General features: G+C 53.4%; 3 protein-coding genes across 3 annotated transcripts; 1 reads left to right on the plus strand and 2 right to left on the minus strand.

Moving 5' to 3' along the window:
* Window positions 1-2,791: 2,791 nt before the first annotated feature.
* Window positions 2,792-10,287, minus strand: CCT7 (chaperonin containing TCP1 subunit 7). The gene is made up of 11 exons (XM_065736012.1): window positions 10,134-10,287; window positions 9,823-9,929; window positions 9,396-9,521; window positions 8,562-8,614; window positions 7,875-8,046; window positions 6,833-6,997; window positions 6,225-6,413; window positions 5,670-5,767; window positions 5,110-5,242; window positions 3,768-3,974; window positions 2,792-3,217 (listed from the first exon to the last, which is right to left on the minus strand). Exons 1-11 carry the CDS (start codon window positions 10,159-10,161, stop codon window positions 2,993-2,995), a joined length of 1,503 nt encoding a protein of 500 aa, XP_065592084.1. The 5' UTR covers window positions 10,162-10,287; the 3' UTR covers window positions 2,792-2,992.
* A 1,805-nt stretch (window positions 10,288-12,092) lies between these two features.
* Window positions 12,093-14,285, plus strand: PRADC1 (protease associated domain containing 1). Its single transcript, XM_065736182.1, has 5 exons — window positions 12,093-12,192; window positions 12,463-12,563; window positions 12,784-12,893; window positions 13,522-13,689; window positions 13,906-14,285. Exons 1-5 carry the CDS (start codon window positions 12,093-12,095, stop codon window positions 14,024-14,026), a joined length of 600 nt encoding a protein of 199 aa, XP_065592254.1. The 3' UTR covers window positions 14,027-14,285.
* Window positions 14,286-15,155: 870 nt separating this feature from the next.
* SMYD5 (SMYD family member 5) lies at window positions 15,156-22,880 on the minus strand. The gene is made up of 13 exons (XM_065736014.1): window positions 22,780-22,880; window positions 22,594-22,702; window positions 21,172-21,311; window positions 20,849-20,970; window positions 20,081-20,150; window positions 19,546-19,650; window positions 19,015-19,077; window positions 18,741-18,811; window positions 18,336-18,442; window positions 17,909-17,965; window positions 16,827-16,921; window positions 16,499-16,569; window positions 15,156-16,063 (listed from the first exon to the last, which is right to left on the minus strand). Exons 1-13 carry the CDS (start codon window positions 22,861-22,863, stop codon window positions 15,925-15,927), a joined length of 1,233 nt encoding a protein of 410 aa, XP_065592086.1. The 5' UTR covers window positions 22,864-22,880; the 3' UTR covers window positions 15,156-15,924.
* Window positions 22,881-24,429: the final 1,549 nt, after the last annotated feature.

Below are 24,429 nucleotides of genomic sequence, written 5' to 3' on the forward strand. Positions count from 1 at the left end.
GTCTGGAGACTGTTTGCAGCCACGGAGCATCGGTGGGTGACATGGCCACGTGTGATGTCCCCATCCCCACACTCCACGAGGGTTTTGTCACAGCAGGACAACCTCACCCCACGTCAGTGCTGAGAGCACACCAAGCCATCTGCCTCCCCTCGGTACCTTCCTGATTTCTGGCTTAGCAAAGCCACGTTTTTACCAAACCCCCGTGTTAACGAGAGGCTCTGAGTGCGTTCAAGGCTCTGAAGATGCAAAGTGAGCTCTTCTTCTGTCTTTCTCAGTGCCTGGGCTTGGTTGTTTCCCTTCCTCCTCCTCCTCTTCCTCAGCTGGATGGAGGTGTCTGACATGGTGGTAATAGTAGTAATGAGTCCTGTGTCACTCCAGCCCTCCTCCTGGTGTCTCCCCATTGCCCAGTTAGTAACAGCAATTAGCTAACTAATAGCTCTGTATTCCTTCCACTCATTGATTCCCTGTTGGCTCCCTCCCCCATCCCACTAGCGTGGCCCCACTGGGTGCCCTGCAGCCCCATCCTGCCCACAGGCATGGGTTTCACCACCTCAATATCAGCTCAACCCCATACTAGACCCTAGAGAAGCCCCACAGGGGCCCTGCAATGACAATCCCCAACAAATCCAGGGGGCCCAGGGCAGGGAAAGGCAGTGATCAGCTTTAGCTTGGGGTCTTCCCACAGCTTGGAGCAGCTCTCTTCTTATCTTGCCCAAAGTTCTCCCACAGCCAACGTTAGCATCGTGGTCCTGAACATCAGGGCTGGGCAGGGGTCTTGAGAGGAACAACACCAGCAAAGCTCGGGGGCCAAATCCATCCCAAAGCCATGTTGTTCTGCCTCCCTCACACGTTGTGTTTTGTGTGCACGCTATGGCTGGGGTCAGCTCCATCCAAAGAGGATTTCAACCTGATCAAGCAATCAAGGCAAGTGGCAAGGAAAAAAAAACACCCCATATGTCAACAAGGGTCACAGGTTGCAAGGCACGGGTCAGAAAGGTCCGAGTTAGGTTTAAACAAACGCCAAAAGGCCATGAGAAGTGATGATTGAGGCCCTTCTCAAAGCAGATTCTTTCAGGAGCCGAGGTGGAGCCGGCGGTGCAGGAGCTGGTGCATGGCTTCCAATTTTGGGTTGAAAACCAAAACCTGCAGGTTCGGGTGGAGTTGAGCATTTGGGAGTCGGTGCCAAATGAGAAAATGCTTTAAAGAAAGAAGAAAAATTAAAACGAACGGGGAGCAGGGTGATGTTAGCAGCTGGAAATGGCTCGGTCAACCAAAGTACAGCAGGACGGCGGCAGCACAAGGAGAACAGCAGCAAGGCAGCAAAGAGAAGGGAGGGGGGGAAAACTGCCCATAAGCAGGAAAATAGGGTTTTCTGATCCAGCCCCAGGCTGGGGCCAGGGACAGGCAGTGCAATGGTCGGGGCGGGTGGGATTGCTCTGGGGTACAACGCACATTGCTTTGAGATAATCAGAGAACGCACTCCCTGGGAGAAAAGATATATATGTGTGTATATATATCCAGAATGGCAATCGTTTCCCTGAAGCACTTCTCCTGGTGGTTGCTCCAGCAGCAGCTCAGCCCCAGTGAGCCACGTCCGAGGCGCTCTGTACAGCGTGCCCCATCCCGGAAGGCAGCGAGTTGGTCTCCTAAGTTATTTTTTTAACTCTCTATAAATCTAGGTCTATTTTAGTCTTTTGCAGCGATGTGCCAGTGTCTGGAGAACCAAACGTCCCTATCCTCCCATCCCATGGTCACCCTGACCCCCCATGCTTGGCTCGGTGTGCCGGAGGAGGGGACAGGGGGTGGTGGTGTGGAGCTGCCGCCCGCCGGCTGCGCCACGCCGTGGTTTTAGCACTTTGGTTGGTACTATCACCTGTAGATGCACTTTGATGTTGTTGCTTTGAAACTTTGCCGAGTGTAAACCATGTGTATTTAAAGAATTACAGGAAAAAAAATGAAAAAAAAAACAATGGTGTTAAGAGCTGTTTTTATGATTCAGTGCTGAATAAAGGCTCTTGAGGAGGCGGGGGTCTTGGCTCACCTGAGTGGCAAACTGAGCCCAAGGCAGTGCCCGCTCTGAGCGCTCAGCAACAAACCAGAGTCACCAGTTGCCAGCAGGGGCTTACTGGAAGGCACCACCTTCACTCCCAAGCTCACAAAGCAAGCTGAAACATCACTAAGCAGCATCAAATAAGTGCTAGTCATGAACAGGAAGCTTGTGGGGTGGGAGGTGTGGTTGAACTTTTCTCCCAATAGGTGATGGCCTTAAGTTGCACCAGGGCAGGTTGGATATCAGGAAACACTTCTTTGAACAAGTAGTCAGGCACTGACACAGGCTGCCCAGGGAGGGGGGGGGGTCAGCAACACTGGAGGTGTTGCAGTGCTGTGGGGATGTGGGACTGGGGAACATCGTCAGTGGACACAGTGGGAAGGGTTGGGGTTGGGAATCTCAGAGGTCTTTTCCAAACTGAATGACTTAGTGATTCTATGAGCAAGTGCAGAGATGACCCGTGTTAGAAGCCCCATTGTACACTAGGAGACAGCACAGTGTGTTTTAAAAACAGGGCAGAAAACAGTCTGAAAGTAACCCGAACCACAAACCACCTCAGAAGAGAAGAACCCAAGAAGGCCAACGAAACTCTGCCATTGTTTTATTGAGTCTGAACCTGGATTCAAATCCCCCAGCAGAAAGAAGTATAAATACCAACCAACCCCAGGAACACCCACCAGTGTTGGTGAGGGCTCTGCTCAGCACGAGGAGATCCCGAGGGCATCAGTGCTGTGCAGGCAGGGCTGGGCCACGACACCTCACAGGAGGCTGCCACCGCCGCCGCCAAGATTTGACTCTAATTAAACAAGGCCAGCGGTTGCCTGCAAGCCTTCAACACGACCATCTGCTCAAGAGCCTCTTAATTAAACCAAGAACCGAATCCTTGCCCAATTTGCACGCTGGAGGCGAGCGCCAAGCCCTGTCAGGACACTGCCACGGGTCTCAGTGGTTGTGGGGCCTGCCCCGACCTCGGCCCCGGCCGCCAGGTGGGGCGTCCACCGTGGAGCGAGGGTTCTTGATGGTTTCATCTACTGACACAATAAGACAGGCGGCCTCGGAGGCGGCCGTCAGCGCGTTGATGCGCACAATGGCCGGCTCCCACACACACGCCTCGAAGTTATCGGCGATGTCCTCGTTGTTCACATCCACACCATACCACATACCTCCCTGGTGAGACAGGAGGGAAGAGGGGCTGGTTACACCAGGGCCTGAGGGCAGCGCACTGGGAAGCAAAGGCATGCAAACGCTCAAGGGGAGGCGGAGAGCGGAGCTTGGAGCTTTCCTCCCTCGTATGAGGGGAAAAGAAAGCCTCAGTTGTTAGAAACCTTCATGACTGCCTTTCACCTCAGCACTGCCTCGTGGTAAGACAACAATCTCAAGCAATCGGGACCTTCAGTCTGCAGCTCCCCTGGAAAACGCAGCGCTGAGGCAACTTTTATACTGATTACCTCAGTGTTTAATACAGAAGCCTCCCTCCTGACACACGATGCATTTTTGAAAAGCAAATCAGAGCTCCCAGCTCTAAAAAAGTCATCCGACAGCTGTGATCAAAGGGAAAACATATCACTTCCTTTTATAGAAACCTGCCTCAAGCCTACAACTGGATCTGAGAACAAACCACGGCGTTTAATGAAGGAGGATGCAAGCCCAGCACAAACCCAACCAAAGGACACCAGCTCTGCAGGCTCTCCCTGCTAGTGCCCAGCTGTGCACCTACCTGGGCATGCTTGGCTCGCAGCTTGTTCAGTATGTTGGTGGCATCAAAGCCAGCGTTGTCGCAGAGCTGGCGGGGAATGATCTCGAGGGCTTTAGCATAAGCACCTATCAGCAGCTGCTGCTTGCCTGGAATGGTCCTGGAATAGTCACGGAGGTATTTGGAGAGCTCCATCTCTATTGCACCGCCACCAGCAACAACAGAGTCGTTCTGGAAGAAGAAAACAAGCCATGCTCACTCTTGTTCCAGGGAGAGCAGGAAAGCCTCCCTTCCCAAAAGCCTACAGCATGTTGGGGCGATGCACAGACACTAGGCTCAAGGGAATCTGTACTATCCCCTGGGAGCACCTGCCAGCTTTGCAGAGTGCTTTAGTTATGTGTCAGAAACCTCAGGTGGCCTCTGCCAGCAGCCCCTTCCTGCCACCTGAAAGCCAGGGGGACAGTTTGCACTGCTGTGGTAGCAGACCTCAGCCACCCTTGTGCTGGATGAGGTCCCCTCACTGCTGTGAATCATACAGAATGAAAGAGATTTGCAGCAGCATTCAGTAGCCAAGTTCTGCTACTAGCTATTTTTTCCCTCCCTATCTGCATTGGTAGAGAGATCAGGATGTTCTTTCTGAAAGCAAAGCAGTTCCAAAAATCTTGACATGCTTCTTCCCATCCCCTCAGGCCATTCAAGCTTAAAGGAAAAAAAAAATCATCACCACATTACGTACATCCCAGAAATACCCACATTTAGAGGACAGCCCTCACACAGGACCAGCAACTCTGCAATACAGCACAGTCACATGGGCCTCAGGCTTCCCTCCTGGTGTCATCTGCACACCTCCACAGCAAAGGGACAGCTGCCAACACCTGCCCCTCCCAGAAGCCACCAACGGTGGCAGCAAGCAGCCTGAACAGGCACACGTCAGATGGAGAAGCTAACAAGCATGTTAAATCAACCCTGCTATTCTCATCTACTGCACGCCCACCCAGCACTTCCAGAAGACCACATTCCCCTTCATGGTAAAGGTGTTTACAGAACACACCATAACCCACCTAGCACAGTTAAGTTACAACACTTAGCAGAGGAGACAGAAGCAGGCGTGCCTGAAAAGCAGATGGCAATGATGCAGAGAAAATGCTGTTCTAGCCAAGGAACAGCACTTGAGTTAATCAATTAGACACTGCCTGTCTGCATGCTCCACGCTACAGGCTGAGAGCATTGGGTTTCTCCCAGAGAGACCTCAGCAGTTGGCCGAGGTGTGAAAACATTGCTGGAAGGAGTTACAGCTGTGCCAGGTGTGATCAACAGCCCCAGTGCCTGCCCAGCCCAGCAGGGGGATACTTCTGCTGGCCCTTACCTTGATTGCTCTCCTGACTATCATGATGGCATCGTGCAGGGACCGTTCTGTCTCTTCCATGAACTGCTCTGCACCTCCCCGCAGGATTATTGTGCATGTCTTTGCCTTTGGGCAGCCCGTGAAGAAGTTATACCTGCCAACAGCAGCACACAAGAAGAGCTAAAGCCACTGAAAGCAGCTCCACTCCTCCACAGGACTCAGCACCAGTGAACACCACATGGGGACAGAGAAATTCTTCCCAAGTCACAGAGGCCCCATCAGATCCGGAGCTACAGAGCTGAGTCAGGCAATACACAACACCCCAAAAGGTGTTGCTTTAGAGTTATGAAAGAATACCACCAAGCCTTCCACAGAGTATTGAAGGAATAAAGAAACAAAACGCCTACAAAAGAGGTAAGATGTCAATGAAAGCTTCCTCCTGTGTCCTCAGGCTCATCAAAAAGAGTTAATTCTGCAATCCTTGTTTTCACACCATCACCCCGAGGGATGCTCAGACACCTCTCCAAACCATTAGCAGCAGTGCTCGTGCAGGACTGTGGGTTCCCAGCTGCCACATTTACCTATCTCCTCCAATCTGAGTCTCCTCAAAGAGCTCGCACCGGCCCAGCACATCATCTGACAGGGCATTCACACTGGTCTGAATGGAACCACCACAGGCCTGCAGGGGAAGAAGATAAAGAGTGGCATTACCAGTGCTGACAAACAAAACAAAGCTGCCCAGCAGGCTCCTAACTCTTCCAAGGCAGCCCAAGCCTTTCAGACGATGCAAAACCAGCCTGCAGGATATTCAGAAAAAAAACCACCTACTTTCCTCTCATTGTGTGTATCTAGGCAGGCTACCAAGAACAGGAATAATCCTCGACAGCAAAAGAAGATGATGCTACTAAAAGCTGACTCACGGGCTCCAGAGTCCAGTCACAAAGGTGACTTGGAGAAAAACAATGCAAGCAGAACAGGCAAAAAATAATACAAAATCTGTGTTGTTTTCGTTTTACATCCTTGTCAGGGACAGCGTGTTCAGTCACTGATTGCTGCTTTGTTTTGGGAGAGGCCTAATAAGTCTGGCACCATTCAAGCAATCTCTAAAGGCTGAATTCCAAACCAAGGCAGCTTACCATCATAGTTCTCTTGAGGTCTTCTTCTGGGACACGGCCAGCACAGAACATGTCTCTATCTGCAAAATACTGAGTGGCCACATCACCAATAGGCAGCTTGGACAGGACGACTTTGGCTCCAGACTTATGGATTTTGTCTAGTTTGTCATACAAGATGTTCCACTCAGCATCCACAATGGCCTGGTAATCCTAGAAGGCACGACAGAAATGGACAACACGTTACATAGGATTCATAATGGGATTGCAAATGCCACCCTGCAGCACCAGCAAAGGGAGAGAGCTCTTCTAAAGCAAAGGCAGCAGTAATACTGCTCCATGCAGCCTTCCTCTGCTGCCAACTGTTCTCTCACAGGCAATTTTAGGTCATTCTATTTTACTACAAAGAAACACATCCGTTCAGGTGCTTCCAGCAGCAGGACGAGGGAGACAGAGGGGCTGGATGACCTGAGAAAAAGGTAGCAACTGTCACGCTCCTCCCCAGCACAGACAGTGTAACACACCAGGTATCCTGAGGTGGGAAGATGTGCAGATGGCAATCACAGGGTGCCCAGCTCCCTGATAACCCAGCAGTCACACACAAGGGGGACAGGCTCCCCTTCAGCTCTTACCTCCACTGTGTTTACTCGGACTTCAGCGTTGTCCTTCTCAGCTTTAAGCTCCAGCTCCACGTTCAGCAAGGCAATCTTGGGAGACTGATACTTCTTGGGCTGCATTTCAAACCCAGCATAAGAGAAGGTCTTCTTAAAGGCAACTCCAGCCACCAGCTGAGAATCCTTGAAGAGAGGGATATTTGCCAGACTTTGCTCAGCAGGGTTAACAACTCCCAAAAGAGACTCCCTGCTTCAGAGCCCTCATTTACACAGCACTCCCCAACAGCTGCCTCCTTTGATTAACCCACTTTTGAAGCAAATAAGCAGCAAATATTTTCTTCCCTCAGTTCACAAAGCCAGCTTCTAACATTCTCTTTCTACCCCTCAAGACACCGCAGAGAAAGATGCTATTCACAATTTCAGGATCAAGGGATGGAGCAATCTGTTCTCTCTCTGATGTCTTTCCCATTTCTACCCTTTGAAGACGGATACTTCTCTTTCACAGCCCCACACTTCAGGGTTTTGGGGTTGTTGGGCTTTTTTTTGTGCATGTCTGAGTGCCCTGGTTTGCTTCCTCAAGCTCCATTACCACCCCTGCAACTGCAGTGGGACAACCCTGCCCAACACTGCCCCCTGAAGAGAAACCAAACCTACACAGGGTACAGAGAGGAGAGAGCACAACACACCACACTCCCACAGCATCAGAACAGCTTCCTACTGAGTACCCCCTGCACAAGACAGGTATTCCAGCACTGAGGTACAAACCACCACCATGCCCTGCCCACCATAAGAACTAACTCCCAAAATTCTCTTGGCATTTGTTCCTGCCCCAGTGCTCACGCATTCAACTGGAACTGTTTTCTGATTGCCACATCATTTTTTTGCTAAGATATAAACATGTTTGGATCACTAACGATCCCTGCTGCGGAGGCAGAGAGTTTAGAGTGCTTTGCTTTGGTAACTCCCTCAACAGGCTTTGTTATCAGGCTGCATTTATGCCAGGGTCAGCTGAAAGGAGCTGCAATCACTGTCTCCTACCCCAGGCCCCAGCAGAACTTACTTCCAGAGCACCTCCTTGCACCTTCTTTATTCCAATCATTTTGAGCTGTAGCAACTCATCTAACATCATGACAGCATCCACGACCATCTTGGAAAAAAACTCCTTGCTCTGAGAGATCAGCTTAGAGCTCAGGGCTGTGGCTGCACACTTCTCCAGCAGGCTCCTCTGCTCACTGCGAAAGAGAAAAACATAAGGCCTGACCTTGAAGTTTTAACAGAGGTGCTAGCAAGCTCTGCTCAAGCAGGCAAGAGCCCAAAACACAGGGAGTGAATCAATTCTAGATTATTCAGATTAGGTGATTATGCTTTTCACTAACGTTATTAATTTGAACTTCAGCTAATCAGCACCTAAATACTGGTTTGATTTTCAGAGAAGCACTGAGCATTTAACACTGCTACTGATTTCAGCACAAGCCACATCTCCACTATCACCTGAGAAAAGAAATCAGGCCACTTATTTTGGCCCTTAGCTTCCTCTGTGTGCACAGGAAAACATGGGCCTCCATCCCTGGCTGCAGTGGCAGCCCAAGGGAGAGCACAGCATCCTTCCCAGAGGAGCAGGAAATTCCAACAGCTCAAGAAGAACTCCAGTGTGGGACCACAGCTGCTCATCCCAACTCGAGACCTCAGCCAGAGTGACAGCAGAAGGCAGAAAGGCACAACCAGGCCATCTAGAAGTGAAACTTACTCTTTATCTTCCTTCTTCACTGAAACAGCAATGTCTTTGATCTTGTTTACAGCCTGTCAAAACACAAACCAACTGCTGGATTAATGATTCATGCTTGTCAGCTCATCAGATCTCCAAATTCTCTTTGTATTTCATGCTATCTTTTATTCCCTCCTTCAATATCATTGAAGTTTCAAGCGTTTGAGCTATTCCATCCTTTCCAGTACAGCAAATTTAAGTGACATCCAGAAGCAGCAGGTAAAGCTGAAGCACATACATGCAACCTCAACCACAATCTAAGCAAAAACTGCTCAGATTCCAACTGCTGTAATGTTTCCTGCTTTAATGATTACAGGCTAAACGCAGTCACGTAAGGTTTCCTCCTTCACTACACCATAAAAAACACTTGTTAAAAAAATTCTGGTGGATTTTTCCTGTGATCTTTGGGTATTTAAAAGCCTTTTCAGCTGGATGGGGGGAGAGAAAAAAAGGGGAGGGGGGGAGAGGAAAAAAGGGGAGGGGGGGAGAGGAAAAATGGGGAGGGGGGGAGAGGAAAAATGGGGAGGGGGGGAGAGGAAAAATGGGGAGGGGGGGAGAGGAAAAATGGGGAGGGGGGGAGAGGAAAAATGGGGAGGGGGGGAGAGGAAAAATGGGGAGGAGGGGAGAGGAAAAATGGGGAGGGGGGGAGAGGAAAAAAGGGGAGGGGGGAGAGGAAAAAAGGGGAGGGGGGAGAGGAAAAAAGGGGAGGGGGGGAGAGGAAAAATGGGGAGGGGGGGAGAGGAAAAAAGGGGAGGGGGGGAGAGGAAAAAAGGGGAGGGGGGGAGAGCTGCCCCACCCTGCACAGTGCTGCCTTACCAGCTGAGTGGCCGTGCGGAAGGCACGGATGATGATCTGAGGATGAAGGCCTTCCTCCACGTAGGGCTTCACCTGTTTCAGAAACTCAGCAGCAAGCAGTGTTACAGACGTGGTGCCATCACCAACCTGCGCAGAGAAAACACTCCGTGTCATCTATGCAGGGCAGAGGCTTCCAGAGGAAAGCAGATTTCCTAACTTCCTCTCCTCACAGGTTTGGGGCTGGTTCCTTCCTGGGTTCAAACTGCACTCTGTTTGAGGGTGAAGTCTCTCATCTCCCAGCCACCTTTACTCATGACGTTCTGCACCCATAGATTTCCAACCCCCCCTACCAGACCTGGCTGAAAACCCAGCGTGGTACCAGTTATCGCAACGGTATCAATAAGGAAATCAGGATAAATGGAGGGGAGAACCCAGGTTACCCACATACCTCTGCATCCTGAGATTTGGCAATGTCCACTAACGTCTTTGCAGCCGGATGGACAACGTCGAGGAGCTTCAGGATGGTGGCACCATCATTAGAGATGGTGGCTTTGCCTACAGGTGATTCAGAAAAAGTAGCTAAGCCCCAAATAAAGCCCCTACCACCTTGAAAGACACAAGCCCAGCACATAATGGGATCTTCCCCAGTTTGTTAAAGCTTTAGCAGTGGGTTGGACTGCACAGACACCAAAGGTCCCCCCCAAGCCCTACAACTCTGTGACTCCAGACTGCTGAGAGAAGCTGCTGTGCAGTGCTCACCCCGGTCATCCACGATGAGTTTGTCCATGCCCCGAGGTCCCAGGGTGGTGCGCACAGCCTCAGCGATGACCTGGCAGGCATTGATGTTGCTGACAAGCTGTGGAATCCCCTGCGAGGTGTCTGTGCCCTCCTTCAGCAGGATTACTGGTGTTGGCTGAGGAGAGAACCCACAGCAGAGCTGTTACTCCAATCTCAAAACACAGCCCAGCAAGTTAACACTGCACTGGCCAAGAAGGCCAAAGATACCCTGGGGTGCCAGCAGGTCAAGGGAGGCAATCCTCTGCCTCTACTCTGCCCTGGTGAGGCCTCACCTGGAGTACTGTGTCCAGTTCTGGATTCCCAGTACAAAACAGACAGGGATCTCCTGGAAAGAGTCCAGCAGAGGGCCATAAAGATGACAAAGGGTGTGGACACCTCCCTTACAAGGAAAGGATGAGAGAGCTGGGGCTGTTCAGCCTTGAGAAAAGAAGACTCAGAGGGGATCTGATCCACGTCTATCAGTATCTGAGGAGTGGGAGGCAAAGGGACGAGGCCAGACTCTTCTCAGCAGTGCGTGGCCATAGGACGAGGGGAAATGGCCACAAACTGAAGCATAGGAAGATCTGCACAAATGTGCATGGGAACTTCTTCCCAGTGCAGTGATGGAGCACTGGAGCTGCACACAGAGGTGGTGGATGTCCTTCTCTGGAGACATTCAAGACCTGCCTGGACGTCTACCTGTGCAACCTGGGCTGGGAGCTGCTTTGGCAGGGGGATAGGACTCGATGATCTCTAGAGGTCCCTTCCAACCCCTCAAATTCTGTGATTCCTTCCCTACATTACAGCCCTATGAAGTTCTGATTTCAGCACCAGAAAGGACAGATCTTGCAGTAATCGCTGAGGCACCAAATAACTGCACAAACACTGCAAACAGGTCGTTTCTGTCACAGTGCAAGATGTTCAGCAGAACAGTCACAACACAGCTAGTGGTTATGAGCTACCAAAGGCCACAGCAAAAGCTCATGTGCTCCAGGAGAGGATCTGGCCTTTTCTGTAAAGTGATATGCCCTGCAAGTAAAGCTCCAGACCTGATCACTGCCCAGTTTTGTTAGGTACCCAGTTTTAAGTAATTGCCTGCAGGCAGACGGAAATATCACCCGATGACTGCAGCACTGAGCAATGACTGCTGCACTGAAAAGTGCTCCCAAGGGCCTGGGGCGACCAGAAAAGGGATGTGAGCATCACTGCCACCTACACCCCGGGTACAACCCGTGAAAGAAAACACGCGGGATCCTCCCACACCCCCTGCATCCCGCACGCTCCTCCAGCAGCGCTACGGGGGCTCAGGGCAGGCACAATGAGCGACCCCCGCCCTCTGTTCCCGGACTGCAGCTCCCAGCACGCACTGCCGCTCTCCAGGCTGGGACCACCGCGCCTGTTCACTCATACAGCCCTGGGCAGGCCCAGAGCCAAACCCAAACCCAGAGCCAAACCCACGCCCAGGCCCAGGCCCGGGCCCGGAGCCAGGCCCGCCACCGCCATCATCCCGCCCTTCTTGCCCACCCCGCCGAGCCGAACATCTATGGGCCCCTCCACAACCCCGCGGAGGCCGAGCGGGCAGACGCCCTGCAGCAAAGCGGGACAGATGGCGGCGGATTGCACTCACCATCATCTTGGAGCCGCTCTCGGTGCTGAACCGGACCCCGCACCCACAATGCCCCGCGCCGCCCAGAAGCTTCCCCGGGGGCGGGAAGGGAAGCGCACGTTGCTAGGCGACCGCTTCCGGCCGAGCTCTATGGTTCAGGAGGACAGAGCGGCCGCGGGGAGGCGCCCTTCTTTCCTCCAACGACCATAGAGACGGAGTGACGGGAGCCAACCGCTGCGGCGGAGCGAGGTGACAGGAACGGAGCCCCAGGCGGCCCTCCGGAGATTGGCAGCGGCGCTAACCAATAGAAAGGCGCGCTCGGAGCAGCGCCGCCAATGGGTGAGGGATGGGGCGGGGCCACGGCGCTGCCGGGCGCAGCCATGCTCCGCCGTTCGTTGTGGCTCTGCCTCTACCTCTGCTGCTGCCCGGGCCGCGGTGAGTGCTGACCCCCCCAGCCCTCCCCCCGCACCCCGATCCTGCTGCATTTTCCCTCGGTGCTCCCCGGTCTGGGCTCATTTTGCCTCGGTGCAGCCTGGCCTGATTGCATTCCCCTCCGTGCACCCCAATCTGGAGGCATTTCCCCTCCCTGTATCGCTATTTGAGTGCATTTCCCCTCCGTGCTCCCTGTCCCCGTGGGTTTGGGAGCAATTTGCCGTCATTTGCAGTTTTCCGTTTCCTTCCCTCCCCTCCTCCGTGCGCACGCAGGTTTACGTATCCATGAGTACCTGTATTTCCAAGTGCTGAGCCCCGGGGACATCCGCTACATCTTCACCGCCACTCCGGCCAAGGATTTCGGTGGGGTGTTTGTAAGTATGAGAGAACCAGGTTCCCCGTCCTTCTGTTTCACCACTGCATGGCCCAACGCCTTAAAACCTGCGTTAAAAATGGAGTTTTTCCACGAGCTTTCCCTTCGCGTGTGCTGGAGAGGCACCTGGAGCCCCAGTGGGGGTGGGCAGGGATGGGGGCTGCAGCGGTGATGCTCCCGAGCCCCGATCCCACTCACCCCTGCTTGTTTTATCCTCGGAGAACACAAGGTACGACCAGATCCACCTGGTCCCGGCCGATCCCCCCGAGGCCTGCGGAGAACTCAACAATGGCGTCTTCATCCAGGACCAGATCGCCTTAGTGGAGCGGGGGTACGTGTCTATTTCTTTTCTATTTGTTCAGAGTCTGATAGGATTCAAAGAGGTTTTGAGAGAGGCACGGAGCCAGGGAAATCGTTTCTGTTTTGTGCACCTCCTGGGCAAGCTTTGGTATATTAAGGCTGGAAAAGACATCAACCCATGCCAGCGTGCCCACTGACCACATCCCTCAGTGCCACATCTCCACGGTTCTGAACACCTCCAGGGGTGGTGACTCCATCACTCACCCTCTGGACAGCCTGTGCCGGTGCCTGATCAATCTTTCAGAGAATGAATGTTTCCTAATATCCAGTCTGCCCCTCCCCAGGCTCTAACCTCCTTTCAAGTGCCACAAGGTCTCCCCTGAGCCTCCTCTTCTCCATGCTGACCCATCCCATTTCCCCCAGCCCTTAAGACCTGTGCTCCAGACCCCTCACAGCATTGCTGCCCTTCTTTGGACGCGCTCCGGGGCCTCAATGTCTGTCTTGTGTTGAGGAGCCCAACACTGAGCTGAGACACAACCTGGGACCCCACACGTCCCACCTGCACTTATCTGCCAACACCGCCGGTCCTGCTGCAGCTGGAGGACGCAGCAGGTTTTGTAGGCAGTTGGCAGCCCAGGATTTGTCCCCCTGTGTCCCAGGGGCTGCTCGTTCCTGTCGAAGACGCGCGTGATCCAGGAGCATGGAGGACGGGCGGTGATCATTGCAGATAACGCTTACGATAACGACAGCTTCTACATCGAGATGATCCAGGACAGCACCAGGAGGACGGCCGACATCCCCGCTCTCTTCCTGCTGGGCAGGGACGGGTAGGTGCCTTGGCCAAGAGATGCTGAATGTCTGGGCAAGGGGCAGGTCTCATTCCCAACCAACGCGGTCGCCCCAGGGATCAGTGTGTGCCACCTGGGCTTTGTGAGCCTCATTTTTTGTGGCTTCAGTACTTTAATCCATTTTCTCTCAGAGCTGGTGTCACTTGGGTCTCAGCTCTCCCTCATCCGTACGCATCGTTTTCTTTCCCCTTCCAGGTACATGATCCGACGCTCCCTGGAGCAGCACGGACTCCCGTGGGCTGTCATCTCCATTCCTGTCAACGTCACCAGCATCCCAACGTACGAGATGATGCAGCCCCCCTGGACCTTCTGGTAGCAGCAGGAAGACTGCGGCGGACCGAGGACTTCTTGGTGGACCCCAGGAGCACGCTCCAGAAATCCCACCAGCCTCACCCCATTTAGCAACAGTCAGAATCCTTTCGCTGCCGCTGGCGTGTAGCTGAACAGCAGAACAGCCCAACGTGGTGACTTTTTGGGAGGGAGGGCAGGCCAGTGCTTCCCTGAGAAACATTTTTTAACGATGCTGAGATGCCAAGAGCAGTTTGCATTGCTGATTTAGAGGGTTGCCAGCATTAGGTGGATGCAGTCCGACAGGGAGGGGAGCGTTTGGTACGGGCTCAGTCTGCATGAGCAGGGCTCATCCAACATCTGTATATTTTTGTCTGAGCTAATGAAGTGTGAACGAGTTTTAGAGAAAGGGGAGTTGCTCTTTTTTTTTGTAGTCGTACCCCTAATGATGGTTTTCTCCATACTCATTCCTACACTTCCTCCCAGTACGCTTGTTTCTTGCAACTGGGGCAGGGCTCATGTCAGACCCACCCAGACCCAGAGCCCGGACCCTGGGGGGACATTTCTGCCCCTGTCCCTCCATGCCCACACCAAGACCAGCCCACGTTCCACCTCTTGCACTCAACACTGTTTTAATGTTACAAACAACACAGCCTCAGTTCCCACCAGTCTCGGTTTATTACGAACACTGAAGGGCACGTGGCCCTGGGACACCTGAGGCTGGGGACAAGCAGAGGGGTGCAGGGCTGGCAGTGATGGTCATGTCAGAGGTGCCCATCTGCAGCATCACCTTCGGTCCCACAATCCAATACAGAAATGTGGCAGAAAAGCAGCTCCCCAAAAACACAGGATGGGGATAAAAACACCCCAGGTGCCTCCTCAGCCTGCTGCCAGTCTGTCACTGGGAGCTGTCCTCTCCCTGCAGCCGGGCACTGCACAGCCCAGAGCTGCTCATTGGTGGCTGACAGCTCAGGGTGGGTGACAATAGGGTGCTGTGAACAAGCAAACTGCTTCACACATGGGAGCACAACCAGCTGCCACTCGTGCATGCCCTCCCAAGGCCGGACAGCCTGGAGGGAGAGTTCACTCCCTGCAAAACCCAGAACAGTTGTTGGGATTTGGAGGTGGCTTTGCTTATGCGTTGGTGTGGTCTGTGTCAGGTTTCTGAAAGCAGCGTGGCGTGTCCCCCTCCTCAAACAGCCCAGCAATCACTGTGTGGGGCTTTGTGTCACATCAAGGATAGAGCAAAGGTGGGAGGGAGATCCCAGCCAAGGGTCAGCTCCTCTCCCTCTGCTTGGACTCTGAGCCACCCCCGAGGCATCTCTGTCCCACCTTCAAAACCTTTCTGACCCTCAATTGCTCACCAAGCCGAGGCGTGGAATGGAGTATATATAAGGACCCCAGCTCCTTGGTGTGTAGATAGTGCTAATATGGACATTGAATAGTACCCCTCGTGCACAAACACACGTACACACACATATTCCTCTCATCCCTGCAGGGTAGGAAAGGACATGCTCCTCTGCACCCGTGGCCAGCACTGACACAGAAGGAGCCCGGGAGGTAGCCACAATGTGAACACCACCACGTCCCCTACCCCAGCTCAGGGCCCTGCTCTCCTTCAGCTTCCCCTGCAAGCACCAGCTGGCCCCCCAGGGTCTGGGATATGGCAGGGGGGCTGCTGGTTCACAACCTCACAAGGGAGAAATGGATGGGCTGGTGAACACACACACACACACACGCACAGAGCATAAGGGCAGGTGGGAGCAGGGCCTGCCTCCAGCTCCCCACCATACCCCACTCTGCCAGACCTCCACCGGCCCCACCCGACCCCACAACACAACCCTGTTTCTAGTATTAAAGCTGCTGCCTCTGGGAGGACCCCCCCCCCCCCCAGTCCCATCCCCTCCCTTTACTCTCAGCCCAGGATCAAACATCAGTCATCTCATCCTCCAGCTCAGCATCATCTGTCTCCCCTTCGGCCTCCTCCTCTTCGTCTGATGTCACATCGGGGTCATCAGCTTGCACTAGGCACTTGGGACACGAGCAGGTAAACAAGTAGTTCTCCCTGGAAGAGGGTCAAGAAAAAGCATGAGGGAGTGGAGACAGGCACAACTCAGGTCTGATGATGCTCAGATGAAACAGACATTGTCTGATTGGGGGGGGTGGGTTCTCCACCCTGCAGGTGCAACTGGACCCTAGCATGGTGACCATCAGCAGAAGGGTGGAGATGGAAAAGGAAGGTGGTGAGGACAGCAAGGGCTTGCCAAGGAAAAAGAGGGGATCAAATGAGGTGCAGTCCACAAAGAGGACACCAGGGAACCCCAAGCTTGCTCAGAGATGAGTCTGATGGTAGCACAGGCAAAGCTCCACATACAGACTCCCACAAGCACACCAATTTAGACACCAGCCAGCTCACAGCCACATGCCAGGGCCCTAACAGAGAGCCCAGGCTGTGACTGGAGGTGTGTTCCCCTCAGGTCCCTCCCACCAGCTGCTATACCTGAGTATCTTGTTGCGGCTGTGTCTGCTCCGCTCCCTCTGACAGCAATCTAAATAACTGATGCAGATTTCCTGCAAACAGAGAGAAACAAGCCAGGTGAGAGCCTGTTCCCAAAGCAGCAGTTTGTACTGGTCCCCCTGAAAGCCAAGGGGAAACATAGGATGTGGCAGCTCCCACCTAAAATAGGGCATGAATCCACCACAGCCAGGCAAAAATAGTGCAAGAGTCAGAAGGTACAAGGCTAGGTTCTTTGGGGAAAGTAGGGGACACGGGGACCTCTGCTAAGGTGTGATGTCACCTCAGGTTCATCTGCACCCCAATGTCTCACCTCTCCTGCTTCGATGTCCTCCAGAGCAGTCAGATGCAAGAGGAAGTTATTGTCTGGGAAGGATGTCTCAGCATTGGGGATGCAGCTGTGGTTACCTACAAGGAAGAGAGGGTAAAGCTGCTAGATGTCACTGGCCAAACTCTGCTCTTTTGGCTAGTGGTGGACCAGGGCATGCAGGAGCCATCACCTCCTGCTGGGAGGACCACAGTCTGGATAGGGATATGGCAGCACAACACTCAGTCACACCACATGCAGTAGGGGCACTCTCCACTCAAGCTGGGGACTACTGGGAGTCCCAGGTCCCCTGCAGAACAAGGTGAGGGTCTGGGCTCTCCAAACAAAACAAAACCAACACTCAGAGAGATGGAGTTGCCTTGGATCAACCCCTGGGGTGCCCAGCACCATCCCATCTCCTTGTGTGCCCAAAGAAGGGTGCAGAGGATAGCACTCCCTCACTTCCCAGCTCCCACAGCAGCCAGTGCCCAGACCCCACTCTGCTGAAGCAACAGAAGGCAGCTCTGGGTGTGCTGGGTCATCCTCTCCCACATCCTAACAGCCTGGATAAGAAAGGCTCCTCCCCTGCCTTAATGGCTCTTTCAGCTCCATTACACACAGACAAGGCAGGAGATCCAGACTGTCTCTTTGCTAATTGCACATGCTGTTCTGGGAGCCCACATCACATCCGAGACCATTTGAGTTAGGACTGACCATGCCATGGATAGGCAAGATGCCAGGAAACAATGAGAGAGCAGCCAGGCCCCAAGACAGCAGCAATTCCATCCCAACCCATAATCCCATCCTACCCGTGCATGGGAAACATAAACTCATTTTGCCAGAGGCTATTAGGAAAAGGTTCAAGTTGGAAGGGACCCTTAAAGGCAATCTAGTCCAACTCCCTGCAATGAATAGGGACATCTGCAGCTCCATCAGGTGCTCAGGGCCTGGTCTGGCCTGACCTTGAATGCATCCAAGGCATCGACCACCACTCTGGGCAACCTATTATAGTGCCTAGAGGCAAGTCTGTCCAGCACAGCACAAGTCCCTCCTCACTATTAGCTCTCCTCCCAGTCCTTGTTACTTACAGCAGCTCTGGAGCACATAGAGACCTGATCCCTCACAGTTGAGGAACTCTCCAGATTCTGCAGAACAGAGAAGGGTGAGGGTTAAAGCTGTGCAGGACTTTTTCTGGCTTTACCACACATTCAGCTCAGTGTTATGTATTGAGAGCCACTCATCAGTGCTGAACACACTCAAACAGCACTGCTTGGGGGTGTTTGTACTGGAGGGTTGTTTCCAAAGCACCCTTCCCCCTGGGAGGGATGGAGGGCATGAAGATTTGCACTCTTCTGTTCAAGTGCACACTCTCTGGCCTGTCCCTGTACTCATCCAAATAAACGAATGGTCCAAGCAAGTCTTCAAACACTGGGCATAAATGGATTTTAAGGATAGGATCCCTCAGAGAAGCCTTCCAGCTGCCCGATGCTACCTACAGCCACAGCAGAGCCTTACCCTTCTCTATGTCCTTGTACAGCTGGTCAATGAAGGCATCCAGCTCCTCTCGTTGCAGCATGGGGAGATCCAGAGCATCACAAGCATGCACCCACTGGCTCAGAGAGCTATGGAGAAGTAAAGGACACCATTACAGCCCCACAGTGCTGCTGGTACACAGTGTGAGCTCACACAGGGGATCTAAGGGTTAAACTCAGGGGCTTCAAGTGGCCACGGTCTGTCAGAGGAACACCAAAGGGTTGGATAGAGATGGAGGAAAAGATTGCTTTTATGTTTGCCTCTCCAGCACCAATTCTCATGGTTGAGCCCAGCCATTACCTAGACCAGTGCAGATTTGCAGGCTGTACACACCTTCCACACTTCATCGTCGCTGCCCTGCAAGGAACACCCAGAAAGCCCCATTACCTGGTTCCTATGCCTTGGCCATTGGTCCCAACGAGAGCAAAGAGAGATCGAAAGCCTTCTGGAGTGAACCACTGCAGAAGGGAGATCAGAAAACAGCTGAGCTCAGGCCAATCTGCAGCAGAACTCCAGTCTGCATGCACCTCAAACCCCACAGGGAGCTTTAGGGGAAGCAAGAAATGGGCAGAGTCCCAGGGAAGCCCTGGCCTTAGGGATAGACATAACCCAAAGGGACTGACACCCAAAAGAAGATCCCACTTCTCCCAGCTCAACTCACCCTGCTGAGTTGTTCATCATAAAGGGCTTCAGTGAAGAGCAAACGCAGCAGCTCCAGCTGGCCCTGGCAGAACATGACAACACTGTCAGGCTGGACAGACACTGCTGGGAGTCAAGACCCAGGCTGACAGCCAAGCCCAGCACAGCCCAGGGGCTCAGAACTCAGATGACTGGTCCTTCTCTGCAAGGCTGGGGGCTGCTGCCCTTACAGCAGTGAAAAACCACCCATGTTAGCAGCAAAATCCAGGTGACACTCAGCAGCTAACTAACACCCTGTCCCATTTCCACAGCTGAAGCAACCCCACAACAGGAAGGTAACAGCGTGCTCTGCTGTAGGACAGCAACTACAAAGCCTTCTCAGCAGCCCACTTCCACTCTGTCAGCTGGGCTCTGTATCCCTCACTGTGCTTGGGATGTCTATCACCTCCCATCCCAGCTATAACCAAGCTGCTGCAACCATGGACTCACAGATATGGGCAAGAAGAGGGCAGGCTGAGGGATTCCCAGCATCCAACACACCCAAAGCTCTTACCTTAAATTTGTCTCCCAGTAGCTTGTGTGCAATCTCCTCCTCTTCGTTTGCTGTCTTACTGCAGAACTGAGAGAAGGCCTTGATCCACCAGTCCTTGTCTTTAGCCTGAAACAGGAATCAAGCAAACGTACTGCACCAACACCTCTTTCTTCTCCAGGAGGACAGAGGGAGGAGAGGACAAGTCCCACTGAGCTCAGAGGCATTCAGTCTGCCATCAAGTACCACCAGAAGCAGTTGCACAGTAGAAGCTTATTGGAAGTAAACATCGAGGCTGCCAGGCCAAAAAAAAAAAAAAAAAAAAACAGAGCCAAGGGATAGGTTCAGTTTGTCTAATTAATTTGGTATGGGAAAATGATCTGCTTGGCTCAGGGCACTGAAGCCTCCTCTGCTGCCTGCTGTCTCTACAGCCAGGGATCATGAGATGTTGACATTTATTCAAGCAGGAAATTTCTCTGCCAGATACTACAGAAGAGATCATCAGTCCCTGGGAACAACAGCCACAAAAGGAAAAAGAAACTACACCCTGCAGACCTACCTGTTTGACAGTGGCAACCATCCGGGCCATCAGCATGATGCTGGAAGTCTCCGGTGGATAATGCATGTTTCTGAAGAATAACAAAGGAGAAAGATTATGGCCATGCTGGTGTGGGAATAAAAAGCTGGAGGGAGGCAGGAGCAGCTGCTATCCCTGTGGGCAGGCCTGTACTCAACTGTCACAGCAAATCAGCCAGCCCAGCACTGCTGCATGGAGACACAATGCTGCTGGGGGCAAGAAGTTGGCACCCACCCGGCTGCTCAGAGCATACAGTAATTCCCTACTATTCAGTTAAACTACGGTTCAGAGTGTAGTCATGGTCCCACACAAAGCCCAAGTCTGCAGCAAGAGCTGGGGTTTGTGACCAGCTTTGGGGCAGAGAAGTCATTTCTCCCCTCTGTGCCATTTTATCATATGCAAGCAGGGATAGCAATTCATGTACCTATAAGGGTGCTGCTGTGCAGATCTCCAAAAGGTTGGAGATGTTCAGACACTACGAAGTTGCAGGAGTGAGGGGCACGCAGCTTAGTGCTTGGCAGCCATTTACTGGGTGACAAATAAATAGAGCTCAGCCCCATGTCAAAGCCCCAGCAGTGCCAACACAAACCCTGGCAGAACTATATTATATTAGATCCCACAGCCTCCAGGTCCCTCCAGCTGCACCACGCAAAGATGCAAAGCAACCACAGCCCTCAACTATAGCCCCAATCCAGTGCCTGGGACAGCTGCCACCTCTGCCTGTAGGCAACAGGTGGGTCGATCCCCTACCTCCATGCCTCCTGCAGCTTGTTGAGGGGATGCGTGGGGTCATCATGGGACGGGCCAAGGCAGAGGACTTGGTGGTACTGCTCCAAAGCAGCCTGCCTGCACTCAGCACTGCAGTACGTCACCTAGAGCAAGAGGCACAGCACCCAGCATTGGCTACAGCAGTGGGAAAAGTGCTCCTGGACCCAGCCGAGCCCCAGCTCTTTAGCAGAAGGAGAAGGCAGTCACCCACCATAGGGCAGAAAGCCACACCAACGGCCTAGCTGGATGTTATAAAGGAGTCTGTGACCCCAAGGAGATCACAGTTCCCCCCAGCAGCCCCATACCTGGCAGCGAGGACACTGCTGGTGCAGGTCTTTGCGGATGCTGCACTGCTCTGGGTGAGGCAGCACCAGAGAGCTCCTCCCCAGCAGTCGTTGGGCATTCTCCTCTGCTGTCTCCAAAGCCCGCAGGCAGTGATCACAGGCTGCAGGCAGAAAACACAACAAGATACCCCTGTGAGATCTGTGTTTAAGGGCCCTATGACACATGACAAGCATCCCCACACCCATCTTTAAGGGCCACGTGATACACACGACGTGTCCTCCTTTTGCTGTCCTGCAGCAGAGCTCAGCAGACAGCAGGATCTAGGTAGGACAAGGCCCAGCTTGTGTCCAACACCACTTTTGCATTTCTTCTCTCTGAGTCTATCTCCTCCTTCTGTCCAAGACCCAATAGCAACAACCCTGCAGAACAGTTTAAGCCACATAAACACACCAAAACAAGTTTTCAACACTGCTCTTCCAAAGGCTGGTTTCCATTTTTCACATCTATAAATATCTAGGGAGCGGGAGGCAAAGGGACAAGGCCAGACTCTTTCGAGCAGTGTGTGGTGATAGGAAGAGGGGAAATGGCCACTGAAGCATAGGAAGTTCTGCACCAATGTGTGTGGGAACTTCTTCCCAGTGCAGTGACGGAGCACTGGAGCTGCACACAGAAGTGGTGGATCTCCTCTGGAGTCATTCAGGACTTGCCTGGACGCCTACCTGGGCAACGTGGTCTAGAAAGCTGCTTTGGCAGGGGGGTTGGACTTGATGATCTCTAGAGGTCTCTTCCAACCCCTCCAATTCTGCGATTTTCACACCTCTGGACAACACTGGCATCCCCTCAGACTCCACAGAATCATCAAGGTTGGAAAAGACCTCTAAGACCACCAAGTCCAACCCCCACCATGCCCCTCAGTGCCACATCTCCGTGGTTACTGACAATCTCCAGGGATGGTGACTCCATTACTTTCCTGGGCAGGCTGTACCAACATCTGACCACGATGGTATCGCCAGGTTTAGCTCTAAAACTGCGGTCCTCACACCCCCAATGACATGGGGTGCTTTTTTCCAGCAGATAGGTGGTCTCCTTTAATCTGTGCCTGCTCTTCCAGCTTGTTAAGAGCATCCCATAAAAGGGCAACGAAGGCTCTGGATTACAAGCCTTACAAGTGGCTGAGGGAGCTGGGATGGCTCCGTCTGCAGCACAGCAGACACAGGGGAGACCTCATGGCTCTGCACAACTGCCTGAAAGGAGCCTGGAGCGAGCTGGGGGTCTGCAACAGGAACAAGAGGAGAGCTGAGAGCCTTCAGCCGCACCACGGGAGGGTCAGGATGGATCTTAGGAACCGTTTCTGCCCAGGGGAAGCGATGGGGTCACCAACCCAACCCAACCCAACCCAACCCAACCCAACCCAACCCAACCCAACCCGCGCCCGCGCTCACCTCGGTAATTGTACAACGCGTTCCAGAGGAACTGCGACGACACCACGGGTTTCTCCACGAACACCACCTCCCCTTTGCGGATGCTCCTGGTGGCGAACAGCCCTTTCCCCTGCGAGGGGACAAACCCGGCGTCAGAGGCGGCGGGGAAAGGAGCGCGCTTCCCGCAGCACGGCGGCCGCGGCTCACCTTAGCGCTGCTGATGAACCGCGCCTCGGCAGCGCCAACCCCAACCCCAACCCCTCCGCGCCCGTCCCCCGCCGCGGCGGCCATCTTCGGGCGGCGACTTCCACGCTCTGATCCACGGCGCCGGGAAGCAACTCTTCCCCTTCCTCCTCCTCTTCCTCCTCCTCCTCCTCCTCCTCTTCCCCCCCCGCCCTGCCCGACTGCAAGATGGCCGCCCCCCCCATACACACAAACAGCGCGGGGTGCGTTCCCGCCGCCCCTCAGCCCTCAGGGCGGGCGGCCATCTTGCTCCCCCCCAACCCCCTCCCCCAAATAAAATAAAAAATAAACACCTCAAAAAAAAAAAAAAAGCCCCAACCCGAGTCTGCGGTTCTTCCCCACACCGTACCCTGGTTTTATTTTGTTTTAACCACCTCGCAGCCGGTCCCTGCCAGAACACACCCTGAGCACCTCCTCAGTGCACCCAAAACTGCTTTTATTTTCCACAGTAGAAGAATAAAACGATCCCTCCAGTGCGTTATCACGGGCCTCGCACACTCCCTTTCCCCGTAAACGCCTCAAATCCACGAAAGCACCGAGTGGAGCCGTATTGCATCACGCCCTCATTCGCGCTTGCTTGCGTCCATCCCAGATCTTGTTGGCTTTGGGAAAAGCAGGATGTAATTTTTTGGGGCTTTTGGGGGTCTTTAGGATCGCTAGGTGTCACTGCCGGCTCGATTTCAAAACAAAATGTGTTTTTTTTTTTTTTCTTTTTTCTTTCTTCCCTCCCGTAGGGAGCGCTGCTCTGCTGGGACGTCCCCTCCGTCCACCCCACGGATCCCACGCGGGTGCGGGGACGGACGGATCCGTGGTGCTTTTTTGTGATTATTTTCATCGCTCGTTCATATAACGGCAGGAAAACCGCAATCACAGCACGGGGCATCCCCTTCTTGTAAGGTTTCGGTACAAAGGTGCGGTGTGGAGCATCCGCTTGAGTCACAGCCCAAACCCTTCTGCCTGCCATAACCCCTTGCGGCATTTCTTGCTATAAATATAGGGCGAAATCTGCAGGAATTGGGCAAAAAAAACGGTGGCATGTTATACCTCACCGGCGGTCAGACACTGGCACAGGCTGCCCAGGGAATGCCACTGTCCCTGGGAGTGCTCCAGAGCTGTGAGGATGTGGCATTTTGGGGACACAAGGCTGCCGAGGCATTGCAGCCTGCCCTCCCGATCTCATCTTCCCTCTTTCAAACGCACCGTTTCACTCTTTATTAAGAAGCAAAGCAAGTGAAGGAACGACGCTTGGCAAGGAGGAGAGAAAGGAAATTATTTTTGTAAACAACAACACGAGAAGGAAGCGATATATGGCATTCTGGGGTTGGAAAGGTGTAGATGAATTATCCTGAGCTCATGGGACGTTGTGCCTGGTACCCTGGGATGAGTGGACAGCCTGAGCATCGCCTGCCTGGCTAAAAGCTGCTGCTGCTGTGCACACCAGCCCTTAGGAATTACTAAAACACATCCAGGGAAACACGGATACTCAGTCCTGACCCCTCCGAGCCCTCCCACCCACTAGGAATACAACAGCGGGTGGTTGCAGATGTGCACTCCGAGCTCTCCAGGTGCTGCTTCCCATGGCACCGCGGTGTATAACGAGGAGAGAAGGGAGCA

The sequence above is a fragment of the Cyrtonyx montezumae genome, unplaced genomic scaffold (assembly GCF_038088225.1).
Source record: "Cyrtonyx montezumae isolate F1298 unplaced genomic scaffold, pur_monq_1.0 scaffold_2, whole genome shotgun sequence".
NCBI lineage: Eukaryota > Metazoa > Chordata > Aves > Galliformes > Odontophoridae > Cyrtonyx > Cyrtonyx montezumae.

Coding starts and splice junctions, on each gene's coding strand:
- SMYD5 (XM_065736014.1), bottom strand. CDS start 22,863: ATGGCCGCCGCGGCGGGGGACGGGCGCGGAGGGGTTGGGGTTGGGGTT. Junction 22,703..22,779: donor GGTTCATCAGCAGCGCTAAG/GTGAGCCGCGGC, acceptor GTCCCCTCGCAG/GGGAAAGGGCTGTTCGCCAC. Junction 20,971..21,171: donor AGCAGTGTCCTCGCTGCCAG/GTATGGGGCTGC, acceptor CTCTTGCTCTAG/GTGACGTACTGCAGTGCTGA.
- PRADC1 (XM_065736182.1), top strand. CDS start 12,093: ATGGGTGAGGGATGGGGCGGGGCCACGGCGCTGCCGGGCGCAGCCATG. Junction 12,193..12,462: donor CTGCTGCTGCCCGGGCCGCG/GTGAGTGCTGAC, acceptor GTGCGCACGCAG/GTTTACGTATCCATGAGTAC. Junction 12,564..12,783: donor AGGATTTCGGTGGGGTGTTT/GTAAGTATGAGA, acceptor TTATCCTCGGAG/AACACAAGGTACGACCAGAT.
- CCT7 (XM_065736012.1), bottom strand. CDS start 10,161: ATGGACAAACTCATCGTGGATGACCGGG. Junction 8,615..9,395: donor TCCGCACGGCCACTCAGCTG/GTAAGGCAGCAC, acceptor GTGTTTTGACAG/GCTGTAAACAAGATCAAAGA. Junction 6,998..7,874: donor TGCAAGGAGGTGCTCTGGAA/GTAAGTTCTGCT, acceptor CCTCTCTTCAAG/GATTCTCAGCTGGTGGCTGG.